Source organism: Phyllopteryx taeniolatus, chromosome 5 (assembly GCF_024500385.1).
Source record: "Phyllopteryx taeniolatus isolate TA_2022b chromosome 5, UOR_Ptae_1.2, whole genome shotgun sequence".
Lineage (NCBI taxonomy): Eukaryota > Metazoa > Chordata > Actinopteri > Syngnathiformes > Syngnathidae > Phyllopteryx > Phyllopteryx taeniolatus.
The window spans coordinates 9,617,854-9,642,849 of NC_084506.1; the positions used below are offsets into that span (position 1 = coordinate 9,617,854).

Consider the following 24,996-nt stretch of genomic DNA (forward strand, 5'->3'; position numbering starts at 1 on the left):
CTGTTCGGAGTCTGAAGCTCTGGATGAGAAAGCTGTGCAAGCGCAGCTGCACCTCATCCTGCACTACACAGATGACTTTTCCTGATTTCAAGGAGCTCCGTGGCCTCCCCCTGAAAATCAGACATTAATAGTACGAAGCATGGGAAAAAGGACCCTGAACACTACCTGTGAAAACCTTTTACAGAGGTCAACTTTTTGACATACATTAGGACTCAGACTGGGGAGACAAAGCCCTCCATTGGAGGACCTTGTACAAGCTGCCTGTAATATTTGGTGCCGTTTTCTTTGGCCTTAGGTATTTTGTCGGTACAAATATAAGAGGAAATGTTTTTTTTATTGAGGAAGCCAAATTGACTCTTTATATTATTATAAGCCAAAGAGACAATTCACACTCTCGCCCTATCTTGAACACTGTGGAAATATCACGTGAAGGTGAGGTTTCAACTGGAGATTTGCTTCACTATTTTTTTTATTTTGGTCGATTTGGGGTTTTGAGTAGATTTTATGCGGTGTGTCCCAACAACAACAACAACAACAAAAAGCTGAATTTCCTTGCTGTTCTTGGCAGAGTTTGATTGTCTTGCAATGTCTTTTTTTCTCCTGTCAAAACCAAACATCTTATTCTTGTTCTCCTTCTTCTTCTCCCATTGTCTTCGCAATGGCCATTAATCTTCAAAACAATGAATTGGAGCCGCAGACTCTTTCATTCCCATTAGCGACTGCTGCAGTCTTCTCTTATTTATGTTCCATTTTTCATTCACAGCTCTTCCTCACACAGCCACTCTGCTGTTGTCTCAGTGACCGCCATCATAATGTCTTGTATGAATAATGCAGACGGTGAACAAAAATAGAAGCACTGATTTTCTCTTGGCTCAGATTCTGCAAGAGTTTAACAGACTAGTTGTAACTGAGTATTTTTTTCTTTTGAATTTTTTCCGGCACATGCGCTGTTAACTGTTTTTCTCTCCCACTTGTATTGTTCGTTTGCCCTTTTGAGTCCACGGCAGGGGTGGACTGGCCACGTGGCACACTGGGCACATGGCCGATGGGCCGGAAGTCCTCTGGGCTGATTGTGACGTTGTTGTTGTTGTTGTTGTTTTCCAAGAGACCGGCCCACAATTTAGTCCATTAGTCAATCCATTGGTCCATATTTAATGTAGACAGTGGCATGAACCAATCAGACCTAACCTCTTCAAGAAACATCAAAGGATGACCTATTTATAATCAACAGTGAATTACACCAATCAGGATATAGGTCAAGACGTAACTGCTGCTAAGCAGGTTGTGACGTTGGAATATATAAAAAGGGACTTTGAAATGATGGATCTAGTATCCATTACGTGTCTTGAGCAATGACAATTGATTACTACTACCAATTAGCATTGATACTAATCAATTGACATTGCTCATGACCTCATGACCAATATTGCATACTTCTCTAAGCCTTGGCACCTTATTCTGATAAAATAGCAAATGGTTAGGGCTGAGATTTGTTGGATGAGGAGCAAGCGTATAGTAGACCGGTGATTTCTCAAAAGTGGCTCGCGGACAGCTAGTAAAAAAAGGTACATGTATTTGTATTCTGATTTTTATTTTCCCGGTACAGTACAGAGGCACAGCAAGTTCCCACACAGAACATGGTATGAATATAGTACTTCCTTGCCCTCTCTGTACACAAATACAGTGCAGCTCAGTCTCTGGCTGGCGCATGTCATGGCTGGCAATATGCCTTTGGCTGTACTTTTTTGAAACGGCATTGAAAAATATAATATACTGTAAGTGTTTTCCCTGGGTATTTTGAAACAAACCAAATCTTTACTGTTCTTAACTTCTTTAAAATGGGCATTTTCCTATTGTTGCAAAGTTGCAGGTATGTACAGGAGATAAGTTGATAGTTATGCCACGGATTTAGAATTTTTAAGGATCATCTCCGTGCAAAATTACAGCATTCTTCAAAAGATACCAAATATTTCGCTGAACGACGTGAGTAGTATTATTCAAGCAACTTCATCCACATCAGTACATTAGTTCAACGTGTAACTTAGCTAATGATTGTTCATGCTCATTCTTTGGTCAAAGACTACACAATCACTGACATTTGACTAACAAGCACAAGCAACGCAGACTACATGAGGACAACACTCTCTCGGTTTTTTCCCCTTCTTCTTCTGTGGTGACTGAGTAGCGATCGGGGGTTGGCCACTTCATTAGGGACACTTAGGAGGCGGTGAGGACGGGATCGCGTATGGCATTTTCCCCATTTAAAAGATGATTTTGTGCTTTGTTGGTGGAAGAGGCAACACGCATGTTACTGTGGTACCGAAAATAAATCAACCACGCCGATAATTTCAGGGAATGTTGTTTTGTTTTTTCATCGACCGGAGGACGTACGAATAAAGTGGGTGTAGCCTAGCTTGCGAAAAGGGTTAGTTTGTTATTTGTTTCTACTTTCACACTGGTATATGCGCAAACTATTTCAGCATTCGGCAAACCGGGTAGAAGAAGCACTTCCACCTCGCTCGGGTGAAGGGGGAAGGGAACCGTTTCAAAGCACCCATAGGAACTTTGAACGTGTGCACAAGATGTCACCACAGAGCCATCAAAGAAGACAATAGACGGTGTGTAGGCTTTGTTCATGTTGACATGTATGACATCCTATTTGTACGAATAAATGATATATGTGCATTTAACCTGTGTCTGAAGACACTAGCCATAAAGAGAACAACATTTGAGTTAGTCACGTGACGTTCCGCATATAGTGGATTATGGCCGGAAAACCTGATGAACCTTGATTTTCAGGATAGGACCGGTTTAAATGAATATATTACACAGCATGTCAATACTCAACCAGAAAAGACACATTCTACGTCTACTTTGGGGTCCATGTGAGGATTTCCACAGCGACAATCGTTTTTTCTTCGTTTCGTCCGCTACTTCCCAGAATGACCCCCCATTCAACTCATACGGGCCGAAATTCCATTGCGCTCTTAAGCTGACCCCCTAAAAATTACCGTGACGTTTCTGTGACACGACTCGCTCTAAAAAACCCTCGACTTGAATTGAACATTATATAGGGGGTCCCATTATATATCAGAACATATCAGCTGTGAGGCCCACCAGACAGCGCCACTAGTAAGGGGCCCCTCTGCGTGGTTCTGCTGACAGCCAAATATTGTCATCGCGCTGTTTAAGCAGTTCCTAATCCTCCTTTTGTTCCTGTTCTTCGAGTGTCCCTCCTCGCTCGCTGTACAGCGAGTCTGCTGCATCCTCGTTCGGCCTCCAGTTATTTACAAATGCGTGCGGTACATATTTTACAGCTGTGTCATGCTGTATGCCAATTTACATAGGGTTTTTTGTGGGCCAGCCACGCAGCCCTGTGCGACTGCACACGTTGCACATGCCCATTACACCACTGCCTATGAGCCTCTCATGAGCCCTATGAAATCTGCCTAGCAACAAGTGGCGTTTCAAATGTCTGAAGTGAGAAATTGGAATGCACATCAGTCATTGAGAGAGCAATGTCGTTTTTCCTGCTCGTATAGAATTAATTTGTCAGTGGTTATTATTAAATAACAATAAATGAGGGCAATTGTGAGTTGAGAAGCTGAGGGGATAAACATTCCATCCATCCATTTTCTGTACCGCTTATCCTCACTGGAGCCAATCCCAGCTACCTTCGGGCGAGAGGAGGGTTACACCCTGAACTGGTCGCCAGGAGAAAAGCCACGCAGGCACGGGGAGAACATGCGAACTCCACACAGGCGGGGCCGGGGATTGAACCCCGCTCCTCCGAACGGCGTTGTCCAACGTGCCACCCCGGGATCGACATTCCAATTAGTTTATTTCCAATAGTGAGCGGTGTTGTGAGTGCTAATCATGGCGCTTATGAGCATGAGCATCACTTTTGCCACGGTCACCGTTTTAGCTTCAAATTGTACAAGCAAAATTAACCAAGCAGACTTTTTTTTCCCAGCAAAGCGAAGTCGGTGTTAAGATTTTAACAGCCATCGATTGTTCGTTGTCCAGTGTTTCGAGCTGTTCAGTGTTTTGCTCATTCTTTCTTTGCCGTCTACCACCGTTTATGGCTTCGTTTTCTCTTGTCAGTTTCAGCGACTCTTCTCATGGCGTGGATGCATTACGAGCTGCCCTATTTCCACAGTTCTATTCCGCTGACATGTTCAATAATGTGCCTATCAAAACTGAAAGCAGAGAGACAGCCAAGCCCATCCTTTTGCAGCTGAACCTCTCCAGTTGAACCCCTCTGATGCCATACACTGAGTGACTGTAACTCTGAATTCCACCAGTATGGTGAGTAATATTACAGCAGTGTTCCCCAACCTTCTTTGCACCGCGGACGGGGTTAGGGGCCGGCATTTGTCTCACAGACCGGCTGTGGCACACGCACGCACACGCTCTTGCCTCGCTTCTGCTTCCTCCTTCGCCGTTCGCGGCGCATCCACTGTGGGCGCGATGCAGCAGCGGGGCTCGGAGTTATCGTAGGCAGCCGGACCGGACTGCAGTTCCGTAGCTCCTCAATGAGAGTCGACCTTTAACTCGGTAAAAGTAGTTCTGCCTGTGTCGAGCAGCGAGCTACGACTGTATTTGAAGCAGGACTCCTGATGTAGTGTCGTTTTGTTCGTGAACGTTTCGTTCTTTTCAGTTCAAGTCATGGTGCCGCCGCCCTAGAGTAAATTCATCCAGCCTCCTGGAATGGGTAATGTTCCAGTGGATTTTCGTAATTTGTTGTTCTTTAGCTGAAAGTGTGTGTGGACTTTGAAAACACTGAACTCGTGCGTGGGAGTTTGATGAAGCCATTTATGTGAGGCGCCCCAGATCTGTGCTCTACTTCATCCCTTTCCCTCCGTCTAGCACGTGGACTTCCACTTCCCTGCAGACCTGTGCTTGCTTGTGTTTAATAAGGGAGATTCATCCAGCTCATCGATATTCCGGCTCTTCCTTTGGGCTCCGATCGGCAAGGACGCGCGTGTATTGTGCGACCGTGCGAGAAGGGAACGGCTAACTCCCAGCGCAGTGGTATGATGGATTGATGAGTCCAAATATTCCTGATCAGCCCGCATATCTATCACGCAGTCATTTGGCAATACATGCAACAACTCACTTTAGTCATTATGTCTCCTGAGCTTGAATGCTCCTAGTTCACTGTGTTTTAAATCACAAATTGTTGTAAGTGGGAGTCATTTAGTTGACAGCATTATTAAGATTTGATAAGCATTTGCGTTCACCTGTTTTGCCATTATGCAATTTTGAATACATGAGACAGTTGAACATGCTCCTTAACATCAGTTTTAATTAGCACAGAAATAGGATGATCCAGTTTTGGGCTCAGCGCCAGGAAACATTAGGTCTGCTTCTAATTTAGAGACTAAAACAATCTTAAACTCGTGTAGCTTGCAATAAGCGATGACAAGAGCTCGACAACATGAAGTCGATACTCCGTTTCCGAGGTAAGAATGCGGTGCAACCTTATGTCGATGACTTAATCTGAGGCTTTTTCATTTCATCGATAAGAAGACTTCGGGGGGGGGGGGGATTAAGCGGCGCAAGCATTTTTGCTCAATGAATATACAACATCATAACGTTTCAAGGATAATCATATATCATCTGCTGTACAGCCATCATAGTCTGGTAGGCCTGATAATTGTTTACGCTCAATTGTCTTCCTATGCATCCTGGTTTATCTCGGATACACCAATTCCACATCAACTTTTGCAAGAAGTCATCACATTTAAGATGTTTTTTTTTGTTTGATCATTCTAATAGAAATGCTGGCTTTTGTTAGTATTCAGTATATTCAAACCTCGATTGTTAAATTGGTTGTTTTGGCCGTTTTATACTGTATACAATCAGGACTTTTGCAGACGCTGAACTGCGAACAAAAGGAAGCGGCACGCCATATTAAGCTTGGTTTGTCCCTCTATTCATAAGTTGGCCTACTTTGTGGTTTATGGAGGATGACAAACAAGACAGGAGCGCCCTTTGTCATTCTGTGGAGTGGAAGTTTCCATTGAGGTCCAAATGAATCAAATGGTCAAACAAATCATTTCGCTAGCCAGGTGAAACTCCCTCTGTTCACTGTAAGTCAGCATTAGAATCCAAGTACGGGACATTCCCTCTTAGAATGTTCAGAACTCGCCTTTGAAGAGCTGATGTCAGGCTGTTCTCCTTCAAGCCGCAAACCTGTTGGGCCTCTCCATCGGGCCTCCCCCCGCGGTGTCAGTCAAGTAGGCCGTTCCAGTTGCTTCCAGATCTCATCGTCAGTAGACAGTCAGTTCTACATTTGATGATTATGCTCATCTCTGACAAGCACTTTGCTTGGACCACACAAGTACTGTCGTACAATGAAAAGAAAGAAAGCGAGAAAACAAAATCTTACAAATGTAAAAAATAGGTCACAGGTAATCTGATAATGACATGAGCAACGCATTTGAAAGCTTTCGATGTGTGCAGCCGTTTCAAAATATTTCCTAACTACCAAGCGAGAAATTGCCTCCACAAAGGTTTCCGCATGTGACTTGGTGCTAAAGGTCAGCGTGTGAGTGCAAATGACACAGGTCTGGCTCTTTGAGTTACTCTGGTAGCTGACAGGAGGGAAGCCTATTGTTCATTGCCTTCTGTGGCCTCCTTCATCTCGCTCCCTTGGAAGTCAAAAAAGTGATCAAAGACTCAGCATCTGACAGCTGTCGCATCACTTTTGCAGAAACTGCCACCTTCTCTACCAAGACCCTCAGTTGTGAGGTGCTTAAAAGCCCTCAAAGTTGTCACAGGGTAGGTACGCATTTTTAAAATCTCTGCTAAGTGGAGGACCGTCACCTTTTTAACAGTGCTGCTCCCCCTGGTCCTACCATAGGAACAGAAGGCCTTTATCGCCTCATTGCTGAGAACTTTGTATTCCCAACTGGTCCATCGGAGTACCCGGAGAAAAGCCACGCAGGCACGAGGAGAACATGTAAACTCCACGCAGGCGAGGCCGGAATATAACACGGGTCCGCAGAACTGTGAGGCGGCTCTGCTAACGTGTCGTCCACCGTGCTGCCTCACTCCAGGCATGGCTAATAATAATAGGGATAACTGATAATAATAATCAGAATCATTGATGTCTCTACAGTTTGGGTCTTGACTGGCCTTGAGAGTAAATCTCAAGTCTCCTATGTTTGAGTTTGAGACCAGACCACCCAAAAGTGGTGGATAAGAGATGAAGTCAGTCTATTCTAGTTTTTGCCCGTTTCCACTTGAAAATATGTTGCAGTGTAAAAATAGCTCAAGTCAAAGGCTGGCGTAAGAATGGGTGTCGGAGAGAGTTCCATCGAGGAACTTTTAACAAGGGGAATAACCCTCAGCATGTGTGGAAGTGTGGGCTGTCCTCACATGAGCATAATGGACAGTTTAAGCTTCGAGCACGCCCATCAGTGAGACAGGCCCGCGCTTTGAGCTAATGATGGTACTTCATCTCTGTTATGGAGAGGATTCATGATGACGGATGGATTTTATGCCTCTGTGCACAGATGGATGTGTGAGTCAATGGCAGGATTAAATCGTTGACTTAAAACCAGGATTTCCTTGCGTAAGTGTCTCTTTTGGGTGACTTATCTTGGAATTTGAGGAGAATAACTGCATTGCATTTCCTTCTCTCTTCAAGGATGACGAGACCATTGCAGGAGTTCCCGACAGCAGAGGCCACTCCCACATCCGCAAGTTTCTTACCGAGCACTATAAGAAATTGCCATGGAAACCAGAGGTAATTAATTACCTTTCTCTTTTGTTTTTGTATCCTCACTGAGCTCTGAGGGCCACCAATCTTTGAAACATTCAGGTCCAGTTGCTTGTTGTATTTGTGTGACTCATCACCTCAACTTTGCTTGGTGACTCATAGCGTACACACGTTAAAATGTTAGTATATCATTGGCATTCTGGGACACATGAACATCATTTCACTGAAAATGTCTTATTGTTCTGTCCTTCGTGTTACAAAGACGCTTAATCATTCCCATCTGAACTGTTGTCTCAGAAAATATGTACATGACTGTTAAATGATTGCACTGGAATGATATTTCATCAAAACCTATTCAAGCATGACAGACGGGGTTTTGCGATAAGGACCAATCTGCAACCTGTTGAACCGAGTGTGCATTTGCGTGCAACGTGAACCTTTCCCTCCGCTCTCCCCTCCGAATGACCGCAGTGTTTTTCCGGGAAATTTGAGTAAGTAGTAAATAGTCTGTAAGGAATATTGACATTGTCAACAATGTCAATTGCAGGAGAAGCTGATGATTGCGTGTGGACCTACTGATAATATTATTGCAGTCTCTAATGACATACAATTGTCATTTTTGACTCTGTCATGACCACATGTACACTCTGATTCGATGCAATACAAGAGCTGTATCAAATCATCTGCCTTTTAAAATGCACGCGTTCAATTAACAATATGTTTGTCTGCTACGCATTTTGTCCTTTTACCATACAGTAGATATCTTTTCAAAGGCAACATCTTTCGTTTCGGTCTTGCATCGGCCTCATCCGCTTTTAAAAGTGGGCATCGTTTTGCAACAGGTCGGTGTGTATTTATACGTAGTTCCGTTGGCTTCTGTGAAGTTCAGACTGTAAGCCATGGCATTTACACCAGCTTTTATATTTTCCAGATCGCAAGAGCGTCATGTTTTCTTTTCTTTTCTTACCTTATTTTTAACTCACCAAAATCGAGCTCCATTTATAGTGAAATGTTCACATTTTTAAATGAAATCCGCACCCATTGAAGCGTCCGGATTGGTATGCAGATCTGCTCTGTTCTAGCGCACACACTCATCAAGCCAAAAAGCGGACGTATCGCTATTGCTATTGCTGCCTACCCTGGTAGCCTTCATGTTGAAGGTGATGGACCTGGCCGCGGAAAAACACAATCTCGCCGCCAAATCGAAAGAGCTTCTGGACATTGTTTTTTTTGTGTGGCACTAGCAGTATTTCTGCTTCTGTGTTACGGCAGATGTGCTAACCAGTCGGTCACCGTGCCGCCTACACAGTATTCTTAAAAAAAATACAAATACAAATAAAAGCTTTAAAAAAAAAGCACAAACTATTGAGTTTAATTTGCTGATTGTCTATTTCTTGTTGCCATAATTGATCAAATCTACCTGTGCTGCACCACCATCAGGCTAAGGAGGGCACACCAGAGTGGGCAGCACACTATGTGTAATATGTAGCCTTTGTTAAACCTACTATGTGGAAAAAATGTCAGATCTTTTTGTAGATTTTGTGGGTGGGGCTCATAATTCACGTAAGAAATGAAGGATGCGCTTACTCGGTCAGACATGACAGAGCACAGCGGCTCCCCCTCTGCTTTCTCTGCTCACTATCGGTCCTAATTACTGACGCTAACTTGTTTTCCTGGCGCACGGCCAAAATGGCAGAGGTCCGAGGGGCCACCGAGCCGGCGCTGTCAGAGGCGTACACCGTGTCTGGTGGAGGTAGAGTGGGGCCATATGCCAGCCGTCACGGCCCGACAGAGGTCACACGGGCATGCGGAGGCATTCGTATAAGCCACGTACACACTCACGCTGCTATCGCCAAATGCACAGATGCCGACTTCCGTGCACACGTGGAGATTTCGTTTTCGACAGCGTATTGATGACTTCTGGTGTGGGCCCTAATTAGTGTCACCAAGTGGTGAACTCATCCAATGGAGATGGATATCGAAAGCCACAGGCATGCCAAGAACTCCGAACTCCGGGAAAGAGACACTAGAGGCTGGTCCGCTTGAGCTGAGAATTTCAAAGAAATCAGCCGCAATTTGCAACCAACAATGCTGCCAAGATGCCAACAACAGCACAGCCTGCTTGACCGTGAGGTAACTCCACGACCACTTTACAACTGAATGGAAGATCATTGAAGTTTCTCCCCGTGCCTACGTGGCTTTTCTCCGGGCACTCCGGTTTCCTCCCACATCCCAAAAACATGCACGCTAGGTTGACTGAAGGTCCGTAGGTGTGAATGGTTGTTTGTTTAGATGTGCCCTGCGATTGGCCGGCGACCAGTTCGGGGTGTGCCCCGCCTCCCGCCCGATGATAGCTGGGATGGGCTCCAGCGCGCCTGCGACCCCAGTGAGGAGAAGAAAACGGATAGTGGAAGTTTCCACCTAACGACTCTGGTGGACTTTACAATGGCCTCTCAGCTAGGCGGCTTTTTTATATATATATATATATATAATTATGATATTATTATATTATATTATTATTAAACTCATTTTGGACGCTTGTATCTACGATCTTGTTCTTTCGGTCACGACCCACAGCTCGTGGCGGCCATAGGTGATGAAGGTAGGAACGAAGATCGACCGGTAAATCGAGAGCTTCGCCTTTCGGCTCAGCTCCTTCTTCGCCACAACGGACCGATACAAAGTCCGCATCGCTGCAGACGCCGCACCGATCCGCCTGGCGATCTCCCGTTCCGTTCTTCCCTCACTCGTGAACAAAACCCCGAGATACTTGAACTCCTCGACTTGGGGCAGGATCTCATCCCCGACCATCATTTTTTTACCTCCAAAACTTTGGGGGCGCTAATGCGGCCTCGCCTGTGTTGAGTTTCAATGTTCCGTGCTTGCGTGGGTTTTCTCCGGGTACTCTGGTTTCGTCCCACATCCCAAAAACATGCATGGTTGATTCATTGAAGACTCTACATTTTCTGTAGGTGTGAATGTGAGTGCGAATCATTGTTGTTTTTTAAAGTCAGCGAGGATAGGCGCCAGCCTACCTGCGAGGGAGGTGAGCGGTTCGGGAAAAATGGATGGATGTATGTTGAACTTTGGATGAATACCTCATCCACCTTCGTATAATAGACATTCACAACTGCCACCATTGACAGCGCACAATGGACAAAAAACACAACCCTCATTGGGTAGTGATGTCAGACACTGACAATATCATTCTTTGTTTTAGAGGCACAAAGAGTTGTTATAATAATAATAATCATCATCATCATCATCGTCAAACCGTCACTTCAAATGCTGTGTAACGATGCAATCATGTCAAGCACATATTGAAGCGTGTTCCCAATGCAGTCTCGTTAGGCATACGGCGGGCAGACGGAAGAAGCCTTGCTGCTGTTGACAAGCACACTCGTGCTTTTATGGATGTAACAATACTGCACAACTGCAACGCATGAGGCACTACTCGACACGCAAGTGGGACTCAAGTGGAGAACAAGAGGCCGTGATGGCTAGGATTCTTTTTTTGGGGGGATTCTGCAGCTTGTCTGTCCCCCATCTGTCTATCCAAATACTGGATGAAAAAAAAAAAAACGGATTACAGGAGTCTTATTTTGCCATAAGTGTCTTATTGCAATCGGTCCACTGATGGACGGATGGATGTCATCTCCTTGGTGTGAAATGCTGGCCGCGACAGAATAGACGTAGTCACGGAGCAGATGGCAGATTATTCAAACCAAAAGCTGATTCGGCTGCCAAGTAAATCATATGAACGGCTCGTCTTTCTTAGATGACGTCTCAGTTTTCCTTTCACTGTAAAGTTGAATATGTGCTTCTTTCAAACCAGGTTTGAGCACCCCTGCTACCTGTCTTGGTTTCGTTGTCTTGTTATATTTTCGATTGTCATATAAAGACCGAAGTCAGTAGCCAGGTTAGATTGCGGGGGCTTCCGATACAGCCACGGCATGGTCACAGAGGGAATCACGCTCCCAATTTGATCTTCTGCCCTTCAAATTTCAACAAAGTGTAAAAGTGCAGCACATGACGTGATGCTCTTTAATGTCCTGAGGGCTTTGCGCTGAGTGCTCTTCTCTTTATCCCAGTGTGCCTTTTGCCAGGAACATCATGTCTCGCTTTCCTTATCCAAATGGGATTCAGCGTGTCAGCGGGTGCGCCGAGCGCCCGTTTGTCAGTGTTCGCTGCCAGCATGAATGCAGCGAGCTGCACCAGGCTTGGAGGACAGCGAAGGTCTGATTTGGTGCTCCTCTTGATAGTGCATCCAGATTTTGGGCAGCAGCACACAGGGAGATACGCCAAGACAAATGAAGGCGGAAAGTGACAAACAGCGACTTGTGTTGAGCACTTATCGTTTTGCCTCTCTGTGGCTCCATGTCTTTTCATCGACAGATGGGATTAACTGCCACCCTCTCCTCCCACCACACTTAATGTCAGTCAGAGCTCCTCTCTCTGCGTGTTGTTATATAAGACAACCACTGATAAAGGAAGGATCTTAATATTTCACATTTTTTTAGTTTCATTCATTCACTGCATGTACTTTATCCGTGAGCAAGAACGTCTGGGCGTCCTTTTCTTCCGGCGTACTGTGCCTGGGCTTGAAATTTACCAGTACAGTCATTAAATGAGTATTTTGCCTTCTGTACGTGAGTGAAAACAATTTTATAAACTTTTAGGTTCAATGCTGGTCTGGAAGATTTCAGTTATTTGCAACAAAGTAAACATTTTGGCATCATTTAGCCAATGCTCTACTTGTACTTCATACAGTTAAATGAGTTAAATGACAAAAGAATCATCTGAAAGTCGACTTTTGAAGTTTGCAATTTGGCAGCAAGGGAAGGAAAGCGGGAATGATTTTCAGACCTCATTCATTCAACATGCAAGGAAGGACCGTATGAAACTTGAGCCCATTCAGCAAGTGAGTTGACTGTATTTGGTGATGCATCAAACTTTATGCACTATTGCACTTCTAAGTCTGCGGACTGTTATGAAGTACCTGTGTTTGATTTATGGATGGATGTTCATCTGCTCGTTGTAAGTTAACAAATCGTTTAAGTTTATATGACACAATTATAATTTTTTTTTTTTAATATCACACCTGACAAAATACCCCATTAAAAAAAATATGAACATTTGAAAACTAAACTAAAATGAAGCATTTTGAAAACAATACAAACTAATAAAAATGAACCAACACACTGTAAAAACGAATTCAAATGAAAACAATAACTCAATTCCAACATTATAACCCTGCCGTGCGTGTGCGTTTGCACAAATGACAAATGCCAAGCTGGGAAGCGTGTATCCTGTTCACCAATTCGCCATCACCCCCTCCGAAGGAAGTTTACAACCCAGGGCCTCCCCTCACTCTGTTGACCTTTAAATAGTGCCTGTTGAACAACAACCCAAAAAAAGGTTTGCTTTTGAAACCCTTTCAAAATCTCTTTCAAAGGCTCATCTGCACACGTCCTCATTCCATCTGCTAAATCCCTCTGACCTCTGTCGGACTTCCTTTCTGACACCTTACTTTGGGATGACTGGAATCATCCCAAACTCTTACGGTGTCCTAATTGAACCATTTAGACGCAAGACATCTTTGACAAACAAACATTAAGAACCTGTGGCTCAACTGAACTGGCATATTTGTTTTTTAAAAAAACAAACAGAAAAGCTTGATACAAGCTTCCCGTACCGAGACGCCGGAGAAATGCGAGGCTCCCCTTCAGGTTAGGCCATCTGTTGAAATGCCTGTGTGATATTGGAGGTGCGTGACACTTCCTGTCAACATGTTTCTGCTTTAAATTGAGAAACGGAGGCCGAGTACAAGGTAGAGACGCGTTTATCTGACCCGATAGAGAACTCTTAACAAGCTTGCCACTCGGATGGAAGCACTGCACGGTTATCAGTTTTTTTTTGTTTAATCTTATTAGGTCACTTTGGCTTGATGGATGAATAGATCATAGTAAGCAGCTAACATCTAAAAGGATGAAACACCAACACAGTACTTGTAGAGTGCAGACCTCTAGCAAAGCAAAGCAAAGCAAATCAAAGCAAAGCACATTTATTGATGTAGCGCATTTCATACACAAGGTAACTCAATGGTCTTTACATGATTAAAAGCATTGAAAAACAAAGAAAAAAAAACAGCTTATAAACAGGTTATGAAATGAAATTCAATTAAAAAAATAAAAATACAATTAAAACAGCATACAGGGCGAGAAATATCATTTAAAAGTAGAAATGCTCTAAAAAAGCATGGGAAAAACCTGGCCTTAAAAACATTCACACTTGGGGCTGACGTCACTTCTGTTGGCAACTAATTCCATTTGTGTGCAGCATAATAGCCAAACGCTGCTTCACCATGTTTGCGTTGGACTGTTTGACCTGAGTCTGTCGATCTCAGAGCCCTACTGGGTTTATATCCCATTAGCGTTTCATTCATGTATTCGGGACTTAAGCCGTTTTTTTCACAGTAGGGTTCTGATTAGTGATCTCCAGGATTTATTTTAGAGATATCAGACAACATGGCATTGGTAAAACACAGTACTTTAAAAGAAAAGTGTTCTTCTCACTGCAAAAACATTTTCCATCCTTGACAGCTCCATCACCAACTATTAACATTTGGGGTGCCATTTTTTTCTTGTATGATTTAATTTCATTCCTTTCAGGGGCGGTGGGGGATGAGCATTTTTGGCCAGGGTCTCGTAAAAGTGTCTCAAATCTATTTGTGAGTCAATGTTTTGCATTGCATGACTCACATCCTTTTTTCTTGCCCTTCGCTGTAGCGACCGTCCACGGCCGCTCACTCGGCGTTGAAGCAGCCCGCAACGCAGGCCGGCCCGATTCCTCGGGAATCCGCCGGTGTTGTGTTCTCCCTTTTTAGATGTTGTCACATATCTTTGGGCTTTGCTCCCAGTAAATTCCAGGGAGAACTGCTTGATGGTCCATTACCGTTTCCACAGTCCACATCCGTCCTCTTTGTTTAGATAAGTGGCTGTCTGTTAGCACACCATTTTGAGACATCGGTAGAGTGGTTTCATTCCCGACTGCCCATTTCCATCCACATATATTTCAAGACGGTGGATTTTCATTTACAGGATTGACATCCTCTGCAGCAGTCCGTGATAGTCCTCGGTGGAAAAGGGAGGCATCTTGATTGCTGGTCTTGCTGCTAATAGCAGGCTTGTGCTAACGCTCACGTAATGGTGAGAGAGTATCAGAAAATATTGGAATACAGCAACAACTGACTGTATCTACAAAAAAGTACAGCCTCCACAATGTTTAGAAATATCCAGGAGTCGCTACTTTTCAACTTTTTTAAAAAGAAAAACAAGCTTATCAACAAGAAAAAAATGTAAACAAAAGCGAAGCAACCACTGCACTGTACGAGAGCAAGAGCAAGAAACCAAGGCCAAACAAACGTTGTTGAGCATGTGTGTTTTTTGAAGTAGCTATTGTTATTTTAGTACATTATGAGCGGACAAAAAACTAGAGATTGTGCAGACCAGTCGACTTTGCTACTCCACAATGTTTAGAGCATGACGTCGACTCGTCGCGAATCACGTGAATTTGGCTTAAAGATTGGCCGTGTTGTTATACTGGCGTGCTTTTATTTTGAATGCCTGACTTTACCAGCTACAGGATGTTCACGCTGATGATGCCTGAGTGTCGCTGAGTGAACCGGGAGGGTTGTTGTCACCTGCGGTGGTGAATAAAAGCTTCCACTGTGGAATACGCCTTGCTGTGTTACAGTCCTGTGAGAAACAATGAGAAACACACTATCAAAGTGGAAGGAGAGTGGCAAATTAATTCCACTGCACACGAATCAATCCATGATTATTTGCAAATGCTGCAAATCCCCATCAAGCAGAACCGGCTGCTGCGGTGGGCCCAGAACAATGACAGGATGCCCCGCTTGGCCAAGTTGGGCAAACTTGACATGGCTGTCCCATTGTCAAGCACACCAAGACAGAGGTTCCTATTTTTTTATGGCTTTACAGCGGGTAAGCCCCGTCGATAGTGTTGTGTTCCAACCTTTTGTCTAGGAGCTGTCCATTATCAGGGAATATAGATGATTGCAAGTCGTTCCCTCCTCCTGTATTTTAATTTTGTTTACTACAATACACTAGCTTACTGACAAAATATCAATGACAGCATTGAGGACTCGTCGACGTGAACTGAACTTTAATCACATTAGTGTTGACTCAAAAGAATCTGGTCGTGCAAGCCCTCCAACACACTCCTTTAGTTGTTTTCTAGCTGTACATGCGAGGATGCGTGTGTGTGTGTGTGTGTGTAAACAATTTGTGTCCCGTGTGCTCCCTGTGTAATGCAGAAAAATGTCAGCGTATGGTCAGGGGATGGGCTTTGACTAATTGCTGGCCTTTCTCATTTCACACTCTCCCATGACGCTGTGGATATGCTCGGTCAACATTCTCTCATTGGGATCACATGACCAATGCACTGACTTATTTTTTCTTGTGTAGTGGAAATACAAACATACAGTATTTGCCTCTGATCCAACATGTCAATACACAAGATGCGCAAAAGTAGAGGGATGTACCATCTAATGAATAGGGTGTAGCTTTAATTCAGCCTACTAATGAACTTGCAGGATTCTCTTTTTGTCCTGTTGTTGTCTCCACTAATTGTTCGTTCTGTGTGTTTGTCTTGTTTGCAGCATAAGGGCCTAGCCAACCTTCATGTGTTCGAGGACTGGTGTGGCTCCTCTGTAGCCCAACTCCGAAAGAACCTGCACTTCCCCCTCTACCCTCATGTAAGAAGAAAGGACCATACTTCCTCTTCTGTTCTGGGGGCGGTCTCAGAGCTTCAAACAAACATACATTGAATGGATTTCATTGATTTATCTAAGAGTGCCTCACAGCACATGGGTCCAGGTTTGAATCTCTGTCCTTGGGTTCCTTTGCTCCCGTCAAGGATGAATACAGTGAAACTTTACACAGCTTTACTTTAACATTGATTTGGAATGAAGAAATACACAAGTGTATGTACTGATCAGTTTCAGGAGAGGGAGCAAATATCTTGTAAATCCCTTCTGAATTAGCAAGTTAACATTTATCTTGGGATTTGCGAGTGTCGCTCGCTAACCCTTAAGGGACAACTTAGTGCAAGACAAGTTATTGGGTAATTCTAAACCGTTTGCTATTTTTGCTTCAAACGCTTCAAGCGATGCATGATGGGATTTTATTTTATGACCTCGGGATTCCCATATGAGGGGATTAAAACTCATGACATCTGCTGCAGATTCCATCACTCAGCCCTGGATGATGTGCAGCACAAGCAAACCATCAAAATGGTCACCACGACTACTCCGACTAATGTTGAAGAAAGCCTTTTTGTTAACCACCTTTCCATTGCATACATACGTATTGCGTAAGCACTATATTTTAGGATGAGATTGATTTTACTGCACAAAACAACAAATGTGCCTGAATGACTAAAAAGAAAATCCTGAACTTTTTCCCCTCCACTTAACTATCAGACTAACTGGCCGCCTGGTGTAAAGGCGATCTTTGAATATATTACATGTCTAACTTGGGTCTAACTTGGGTCGTGAACTTGTTAGGGTTGCTAAGCTCTGATTGGACACTCGCTGCTCATGGGCGGGGTTTAGCACACAGTCACCTTGAGTTCACTCACAGGACTTTTAATGCTTTCGCTTCGATTTCTGCTTCCTGCTGCAGACAAGAACGACTTTGAAGAAGCTGGCCGTGGCTCCGAAGTGGAAGAATTATGGCCTGAGAATCTTCGGCTTTCTTCACCCTTATCGCGATGGTAACCAGCTCATCTTATTAGCGTGTCCCTCATCTGTCGCTATGGGCCTTAGAGCAAGTGTCCTTCAAATGAATATAGCCCATCCCCAAAGACCTAAAATTGAGAGTGGTTGGGGATCACTGCTATAGTCAATCCTCATTTGATTGGGGTTCAATTGTACAGATCTCTGAGCGTAAACTCTCGCTCTCTCTCTCTCGAGTATCTTAAAGCCCCGCTCTACTGCTGTTACTTCGGCAACAGAGAAGCCTCAACACGCTAGTCGATCAATTCCTGAATATTAAGGCATTCGTTGGCTGGTCAAAAGTTCTCCATCTCAGAAGTCAAGAACAAATACCTCTGTGAGGCAGAGTGCTCAACGGTGATTGAAATGCATTCTCTTTTTGGAGATGCGTATCCATAGTATTTCATAAGCTCATAAATAATACATAGAATAGTACAACAGCTGTAGTCCGAAGGCCCTTTTCATGCCATTGCTGTATATACCCATCTTGGGTACATATGCACATTGCACGATCTAATGTGATATACGATAAGAGCTATAGAAAATCCCTATAATGCTGGTATTTATTTTGACATGAATTTCATAATGTTGTGGTTTTGTGTCAGGAGAACTCTGTCATACTGAGACGTAGTTTGACGAAATGAAGTCCCCAAAATATCATACACCTCTAAAACCTGTTTGGTATTGGTCCATGTGCTGCTGACATATAAAAATTCCTCTTCAGTTCTCTAACATTGACAAATAATAAAAAGGGGATTATTATCCAATATTGGAGCCAGAATATTATTATTTTGAAAGAGCTTAGTCTTGAAGGCTTTGTTAGTAAGTAAGTTCGATCATCCGTGTTTGACAGCACTTTTCTGTTCAGTGTCGAGGGTATAGTTCCGATGAGTACACTGTAGTTGTTTTTGACAGCCATACTGTCATATTTTGAACTGTCTTCAAACTTTCACTCATGTTTTGTGTCAAAAAAAGAACCCATTCACACCAAAGAATGTCAGACACAAGATGGCCTTAGGTAGCTAAGGTCAGTGGACAAATTGATATACTGCATGTCATGCCCGCAAACGTCTCCGCATCTTTTTTTTTTTTTTTTTTTTTAAATTTTTTTTTGGTTATTATTTATTACATTTTTTTTCTCCACAACTGACCGCTAGCAACGCTGCTTCACTTCTTCTGCATTCAGTGGTTGGCATTATATTTGAGACGCTACTTTCTGCTCTGCTCTCGCCTCATTAGCAAATGAGAGAGACGGGGGAAAAAAAAAAAAAAAAAAAAAAGAGAAGTGTTTTGCATACCTATGAACCAAAATGAAAGGTTCGGACAATTATCCTAAACCGTCCAGCCCCTACTTACGTTACTTAGCTGTTCTAACATGTTCACCATCAAATCATTTTTATTTTGAATCGTCCCAAACCAGTCTCTGAAACTTAATGTTTGACCAGCTGGCTAATCTGTTCCATTAGCATACCTGTCTTTGTGACTTTTGTCGTGACAAATGAAGTTCCATGTCGCTGTTGTTGCGTGAGTTGCAAGCCATGCAGGTTGCCATCCTCTTTTTTCCACTTGATCAACAACATAATCCCAAAAATCAAAATGAGATTCTCTTTGGAGCGCCTTCCGTTGTTGTTCATGCAGGTGGCTACGTCACACTTGCAAGTGCGCAACAATGCAGACTGGGTTGCCAGGTTGGCGCGAATGACAAAAAAACGTTTATTTCTTTAACGTTTCTCTCAATTAATATGCAGATTTCCAACTCTAAACGAGATGACTTGTCAGGACGTAGTTCAAGTCGAAAGTCAAAAGTCAAGTCAAGTATTTGGCAAGCAAGTCGCAAGTCATAAAACTGGCAACTCGATTCGACTCGAGTCAAGTCAATTAACTCGAGTCCCCCCATCTCTGCTAACAAAACAAAACATGTCAAGTATGTCTCCTATGACCACGGTTTATTGAAATCTGAAACGACTTTATGCTGCCTCTGATTTTGACAGGGTTAGTCACGATAATTCTTCCCATTACTCAAAGCCCTCATCGAGTTCTGAACACCATTAATTGCAACCTATAATTTGTTTGTGTAACATACACAATATATTCCGAAATATATTCATGTGTGCCAAACTGATGTGATCAGATTATTAGTCATAGGATTTTTGAGCGAATTCAAGAAGAGCTGCTGAGCAGTAATAAAGGCCTTCCATAATTGATTGTTGTAGGCATTCGATGTGATTGCCTGTTTGAAACACATACGTGTATTCTTTCAAACAATTATGAGTGCTTTCAATGCACGATTGTGATCCTTCGAATTCTGAAGAACCCATCAACTTTCACCCAAACCTGTCTTACAGTGGGTAGCGCATTTTCTGCTGCAGTCCCATTCACCAGCCCTCGGAAATGTAATTTCACAATTCCTTCGATACGTTGAAGGCCCGCAGTACCTGAGGAGCCCAAACAATCCTGCCGCGCAATGGTTCCTTCACCATGTTTAACGTTGTTTTGGTTTTTTTCCCCTTGTAGGCTTCATTTACGTATCTGCTGTAATCCAAACACTGTTGCAGATTTCAAACGAAACTATATATTTTGGTTTTATCTGTCCTCGTAACATTTTCCGTGCTTGACTGTGGGTTGTCAAGGTACTCTTTGGCAAAGAGCATCGGTGCAGATTATTCGTGGGCAGAACTGTGTTATAGTTGAACCTCTATGGCAAAGATTGTGGGTGCCAATATTGGTGACTAGAACCAGATCACTTTTTTTTCCAGGTGATTTCCAGTTTTCAGTATCATCTGATGATAATTCAGAGTTTTGGCTGAGTCCTGACGAAAGTCCTTTCAACGCCAGGCTGCTGGTCTATGTAGGACAGGTAAGCGATCGATCAACTGTCGTGCCTTCTTCATATCAACATTTCACCCACAGTGACAAAGGGGTGGCCTGGCTCAACTGGTAGATGGGTTGGAAAATTGCGAGTTCAATACCCAGTCGCCCTCTGAACATGTTGAAGGCCCGTTTGCCGTTACCATTCATCATCTGCGGCCATGATTCTCTTTTCTTTAGCGAATCCTCTGATATATATACATTTCCCATAGGTGTGAATGTGAGTGCGAATGGTTGTTTGTTCATGAGTGCCCTTTAATTGGCTGGCGACCAGTTATATAGCTATACAGACCCTTTCCATAATTCCATTTAAAAAAAATTCAACTTTCATAGATTATAGATTCATGGCCAACAATTTAAACAATTCCAAGCATTCATTTGTTTATTTTTACATAATTTGTGTTTGGAGGAAGACAGGTGAAGAACAGAACCCAAGCTGCTTTTGAGGTCCAGTGTGAAATATCCAGTCAGTCAGCCAGTCACGATTTGGGGTGCAATGTCCAGTGCAGGTGTTGGTAAACTCTGCTTTCTTAAATCCAATGTTACTGCAACAGTCTAGCAGAATGTTTTAGAGGACTTCATGATTCCTTCTGCTGATTCCTTCTGTATGGAGATGCAGATTTCATCTTCCAGCAGGACCTGGCCCCTGCCCATACCACAAGAAGCACCAAAACCTGGTTTGATGCCCATGCCATCACAGTGCTTGGCTGGCCAGCCAACTCGCTGGATCTAAACCCCATTGAGAATCTGGTGTATTATCAAGAGCAAAAACAAAGAAGAACTGACAGCAAGCATCAAGGAAATCTGGGCTTCCATAACTCCCAGGCAACGCCACAGGCCGATTGCCTCAATGCCACGGCGCATCGAGGCACTGATTAAAGCAAAGGGGTTCCCAACCAAGTATTGAAGATTAACATATTGTTTTTAAAAAGTAAAAAGTACCATATTTGGATGTTTTTTGAATTCCTGATTTCGTGGGGTGTATGAGCTGGAAGCCCAAATGATGTGAAAAATAAACAAATAAATACTTGAAATTGTTTCAATTGAGGGCCCTGAATCTACAGGATAATCTACGAAAGTTTGAACTTTTTGAATGGAATTATGGAAATAAATAAACCTGTTAAAATCTTTCGGAAAGGGCCTACACGCTGTACATACAGTATAGTCATTTGTTTCAAATGCTATTGCTTCGCAACCACGTTTTTCTGCAGCGAGTCTTCAGTGTCAAAAACACGTAGTTGACAGGAAAGCTGACGTACAGGCAAACTTGATCATCTATTTGGAGCCTGCATTGTTTTGTTTTAACATGGAGATGAATGAGGCACTTTCTTCTTCATGGGGTCTGATGGATACAATTTGATGCAAAAGAGAGCACTTGAAGAAGTTTTGTGTGAATTTGTGGAGCACTAGCAGCTGCTGTTTGATTGAGCATGGCCCATGCATATGGAATATCATCTGTTCTTTTGTCAGTGCTAGGGCACACACAGTAAACAGGGAGGACAAAGCGCATCTTAACCTTGTTTGTCCTAATTCGTCAAATTCTCACTTCACATCAAATGAGGAAATGCAACACAATTTACTTTTTCTTCTATCAACGCCTCAAATGCTTGCCAACCTTCACCAGTACGAAATCATTATCACGTTCTAAATACAGTCAAAATGGGAGGGATGCGGGAGGTCAAAGTACCACAGAAGAAGTGCTCTAGGCAATTGTGTTGAGTGTAAAGGTCTAGCTTTGCGATAATCTGCATTCCATCAAGATGTGACATGTCACCAGGTTCCATGGGAGCTGAGATTAATTAGCCGCTAGTGAATATTGATGTGACATTTAAAAATGGAGAAATATGATAGCGGTAATTTTGGAGGAGCTGTGGCCAGGGATCCTTCATTTTGCCAGAGGCTTCCTCTCCTGTCTTCTCAGACGTCGCCTGTCCTCATTTGTGACCCGTCTGCCTTTATGAGAATCGAAAGACAATGAGTTTAGGTCTTTCAAGTGTGTGCGTGCGTGCCTGTCTATATATATTCGGTTATTGAATTGAGGCATTTTGGAGGATAACAAAAATTCTATTGTCATCCATTTAGAGTATAGTTTATCCTTTTACCGTAATTTGAATGCGATAGAAAATTGTCATACCCTTGTCTTTGAGCGGTAGCTGTGAGTAATCCAACAGTTACTGGACCGTAGGCTTCTGAATTAAATCTTTCATGGATTCTATGTTTACCCTCCATTTATTGTATAAGAAGCCGTTTTTGAATCAAATCAAGAGAGCTTTATTCCAAATAAATTGTCCACCTGCCTCCACCTAGCACCTAAAGACATTGAAAAGAATTATTAGTCACAGTGTTGCCCTCATGAAGATGTCCTACCGCAACATTAGTTGTGCCTGTATTTCTTGAAAAATACAGATGAAAGAATTGCCCTGCAGTACAGGGTGTACCCCGCCTCTCGCCTGAAGACAGCTGGGATAGGCTCCAGCATATAATATAGAATAATAATAATTTCACTGTGTACTTTTTACTCTTACTCAAGTAATCTTTTGGAGGACTACTTTTTACTTTTACTCGAGTCACATTATTGTCACGTAACAGTACTCCTACTTGAGTACAATGTTTGGCTACTCTCCCCGCCTCTGGAGCGGACATCCTCTTTTGCTTCTCTTACGTTTAAGCAACATTTGTGCTCATCAGATCAGCCAGTGTCGTATTTGTCGCACTGGTCTTTTGTATTGTCGTGTTGAGGTGCTGCGAGTCGTGGCCCTGGTTGCGGGACCGCGAAGCACGCGTAACATCGGTGACAAGAGTTGATCCGCTAGTACAATTAGGAACCGCACCTACAATTTTCTAGTTAGTTTACGGATGTTAATGTTAAATGTTAACATCCGTAAGCTAATGTTAATGCTGAAAAGGTACATACAGGCTTTGGAGAAACATATGCTGCCATCCAAGCAACGTCTTTTTCATGGACAATGCCAAACCACATTCTGCACGTGTTACAACAGCGTGGCTTCGTGGTAAAAGAGTGCGGGTACTAGACTGGCCTGCCTGCAGTCCAGACCTGTCTCCCATTGAAAACGTGTGGCGCATTATGTAAGCGTAAAATACGACAACGGAGACCCCGGACTGTTGACCAGCTGAAGCTGTACATCGAGCAAGAATGGGAAAGAATTCCACCTACAAAGCTTCAACAATGAGTGTCCTCGGTTCCCAAACGTTTATTGAATGTTGTTCAAAGAAAAGGTGATGTAACACGGTGGTAAACATGAGCCTGTCCCAGCTTTTTTTGGAACGTGTTGACGCCATCAAATTCTAAGTTAATGATTATTTGCTAAAAACAATCAAGTTGATCAGTTTGAACATTAAATATCTTGTCTTTGTAGTGTATTCCCATTAAATATAGGTTGAACATGATTTGCAAATCATTGTATTCTGTTATTATTTATGTTTTATTTATGCGTATTATACATGGCTGCGCATTATACACTAGAAATTACGGTAGCTATTCTGTATTGTTTATTGTTAAATGGATCCCCATTAGCTTTAGCAACTTTCTTCAAACTAATCTTCCTGGGGTCCGTCCGAATACAAAACCAACGTATCCTAAAAGTCACCAATACCGATGGCGGGATAGCCTTGCATCAAGAGATCAACTGCTTTTTAAGCAGTCTCAGCTGTCAAGTGTAAAAAGAATTCAAGCAGTTTTAATATTGAAAGGTGAAAACAACAAAAGTGTAATTACTGTAGGCAAATAGTCAAAGAGTAAGGATTACTGCTTGCGTAAGTTTAGAGGGGTCTTTTCCACAAAAATCTTTGTCTAATTCCAAATAGTACAACCTAACCTCAGGGCATTCCAGTGTAGGTGTTCATCTACGTGCAATATATGCATGTGCGGTGTGTGTCTGTCTGTCTGTCTGTCTGCCTGCCTGCCTGTCGCCTTCACGTTTCCTGGCTACTTTCCTTTTCATTTACCTCCTGCCTACTCCAGTGCAAGATCGATGCTGTCAGTAAGCTGTAACTCACACTGAGGGAAATATCATGCACGCGTTTATGTAAATATTGCAGGTGCGGAAACATTTGAATATTGCACTCAAGTAATGAGGTATGTGCAACAATGTCTTTGAGTGCCGCCTTGATCACTTCCAGCCCATTAACCTTCAGCCAAGGAAGATGAAATGAATAACAGATTAAATCAACTGCATAAGAATCAAATAAAAGAGAAAACATAAGAAACCCACTCCTTTTTGCCGTACCTCTAATTCAACTTTTTGTACTAGGTTGATGTTGAGTGTTAAGGCTTAGTGTTACAATGTCCTTGCGGGTATCAAATAATAATTTCTTGCGACATACCCACATGGTCACATGGGTTACGCCACCAATCGGGTGCGTTTCCACTCAAATGAGGAAGTGAAGCGCTGTGGCTTCGTATCGCCGTCCCAAAACTACATTTTAAGCACAACGGCTCATCATTTGATTCTAAGAGACCGTGACCATATCAAGGCACTTTTCATTTGGGGATATCATGAATATTGTGACATCCCTCGTAATCGCGAATGCAGTCCTAGGTTTATTTGTGTATAATTTAATCCAATTTCATTTATAGCTC

At 43.1% G+C, this 24,996-nt stretch overlaps 1 protein-coding gene across 5 annotated transcripts in view; it reads left to right on the forward strand.

The window, feature by feature from the left end:
• Positions 1-24,996, forward strand: part of b4galnt4a (beta-1,4-N-acetyl-galactosaminyl transferase 4a) — a 140,403-nt gene that overhangs the window by 76,048 nt on the left and 39,359 nt on the right. For 2 of the 5 annotated variants that reach the window (XM_061773240.1, XM_061773239.1), the window contains exons 3-6: positions 7,658-7,756; positions 16,413-16,508; positions 17,437-17,527; positions 20,285-20,385. In XM_061773240.1, coding sequence (XP_061629224.1) covers positions 7,658-7,756; positions 16,413-16,508; positions 17,437-17,527; positions 20,285-20,385 — 387 coding nt within the window. Of the gene's footprint in view, positions 1-2,194; positions 2,619-4,104; positions 4,309-7,657; positions 7,757-16,412; positions 16,509-17,436; positions 17,528-20,284; positions 20,386-24,996 lie in introns of those variants that run through there. The other 3 variants (XM_061773241.1, XM_061773243.1, XM_061773244.1) reach the window with 3 other exon arrangements.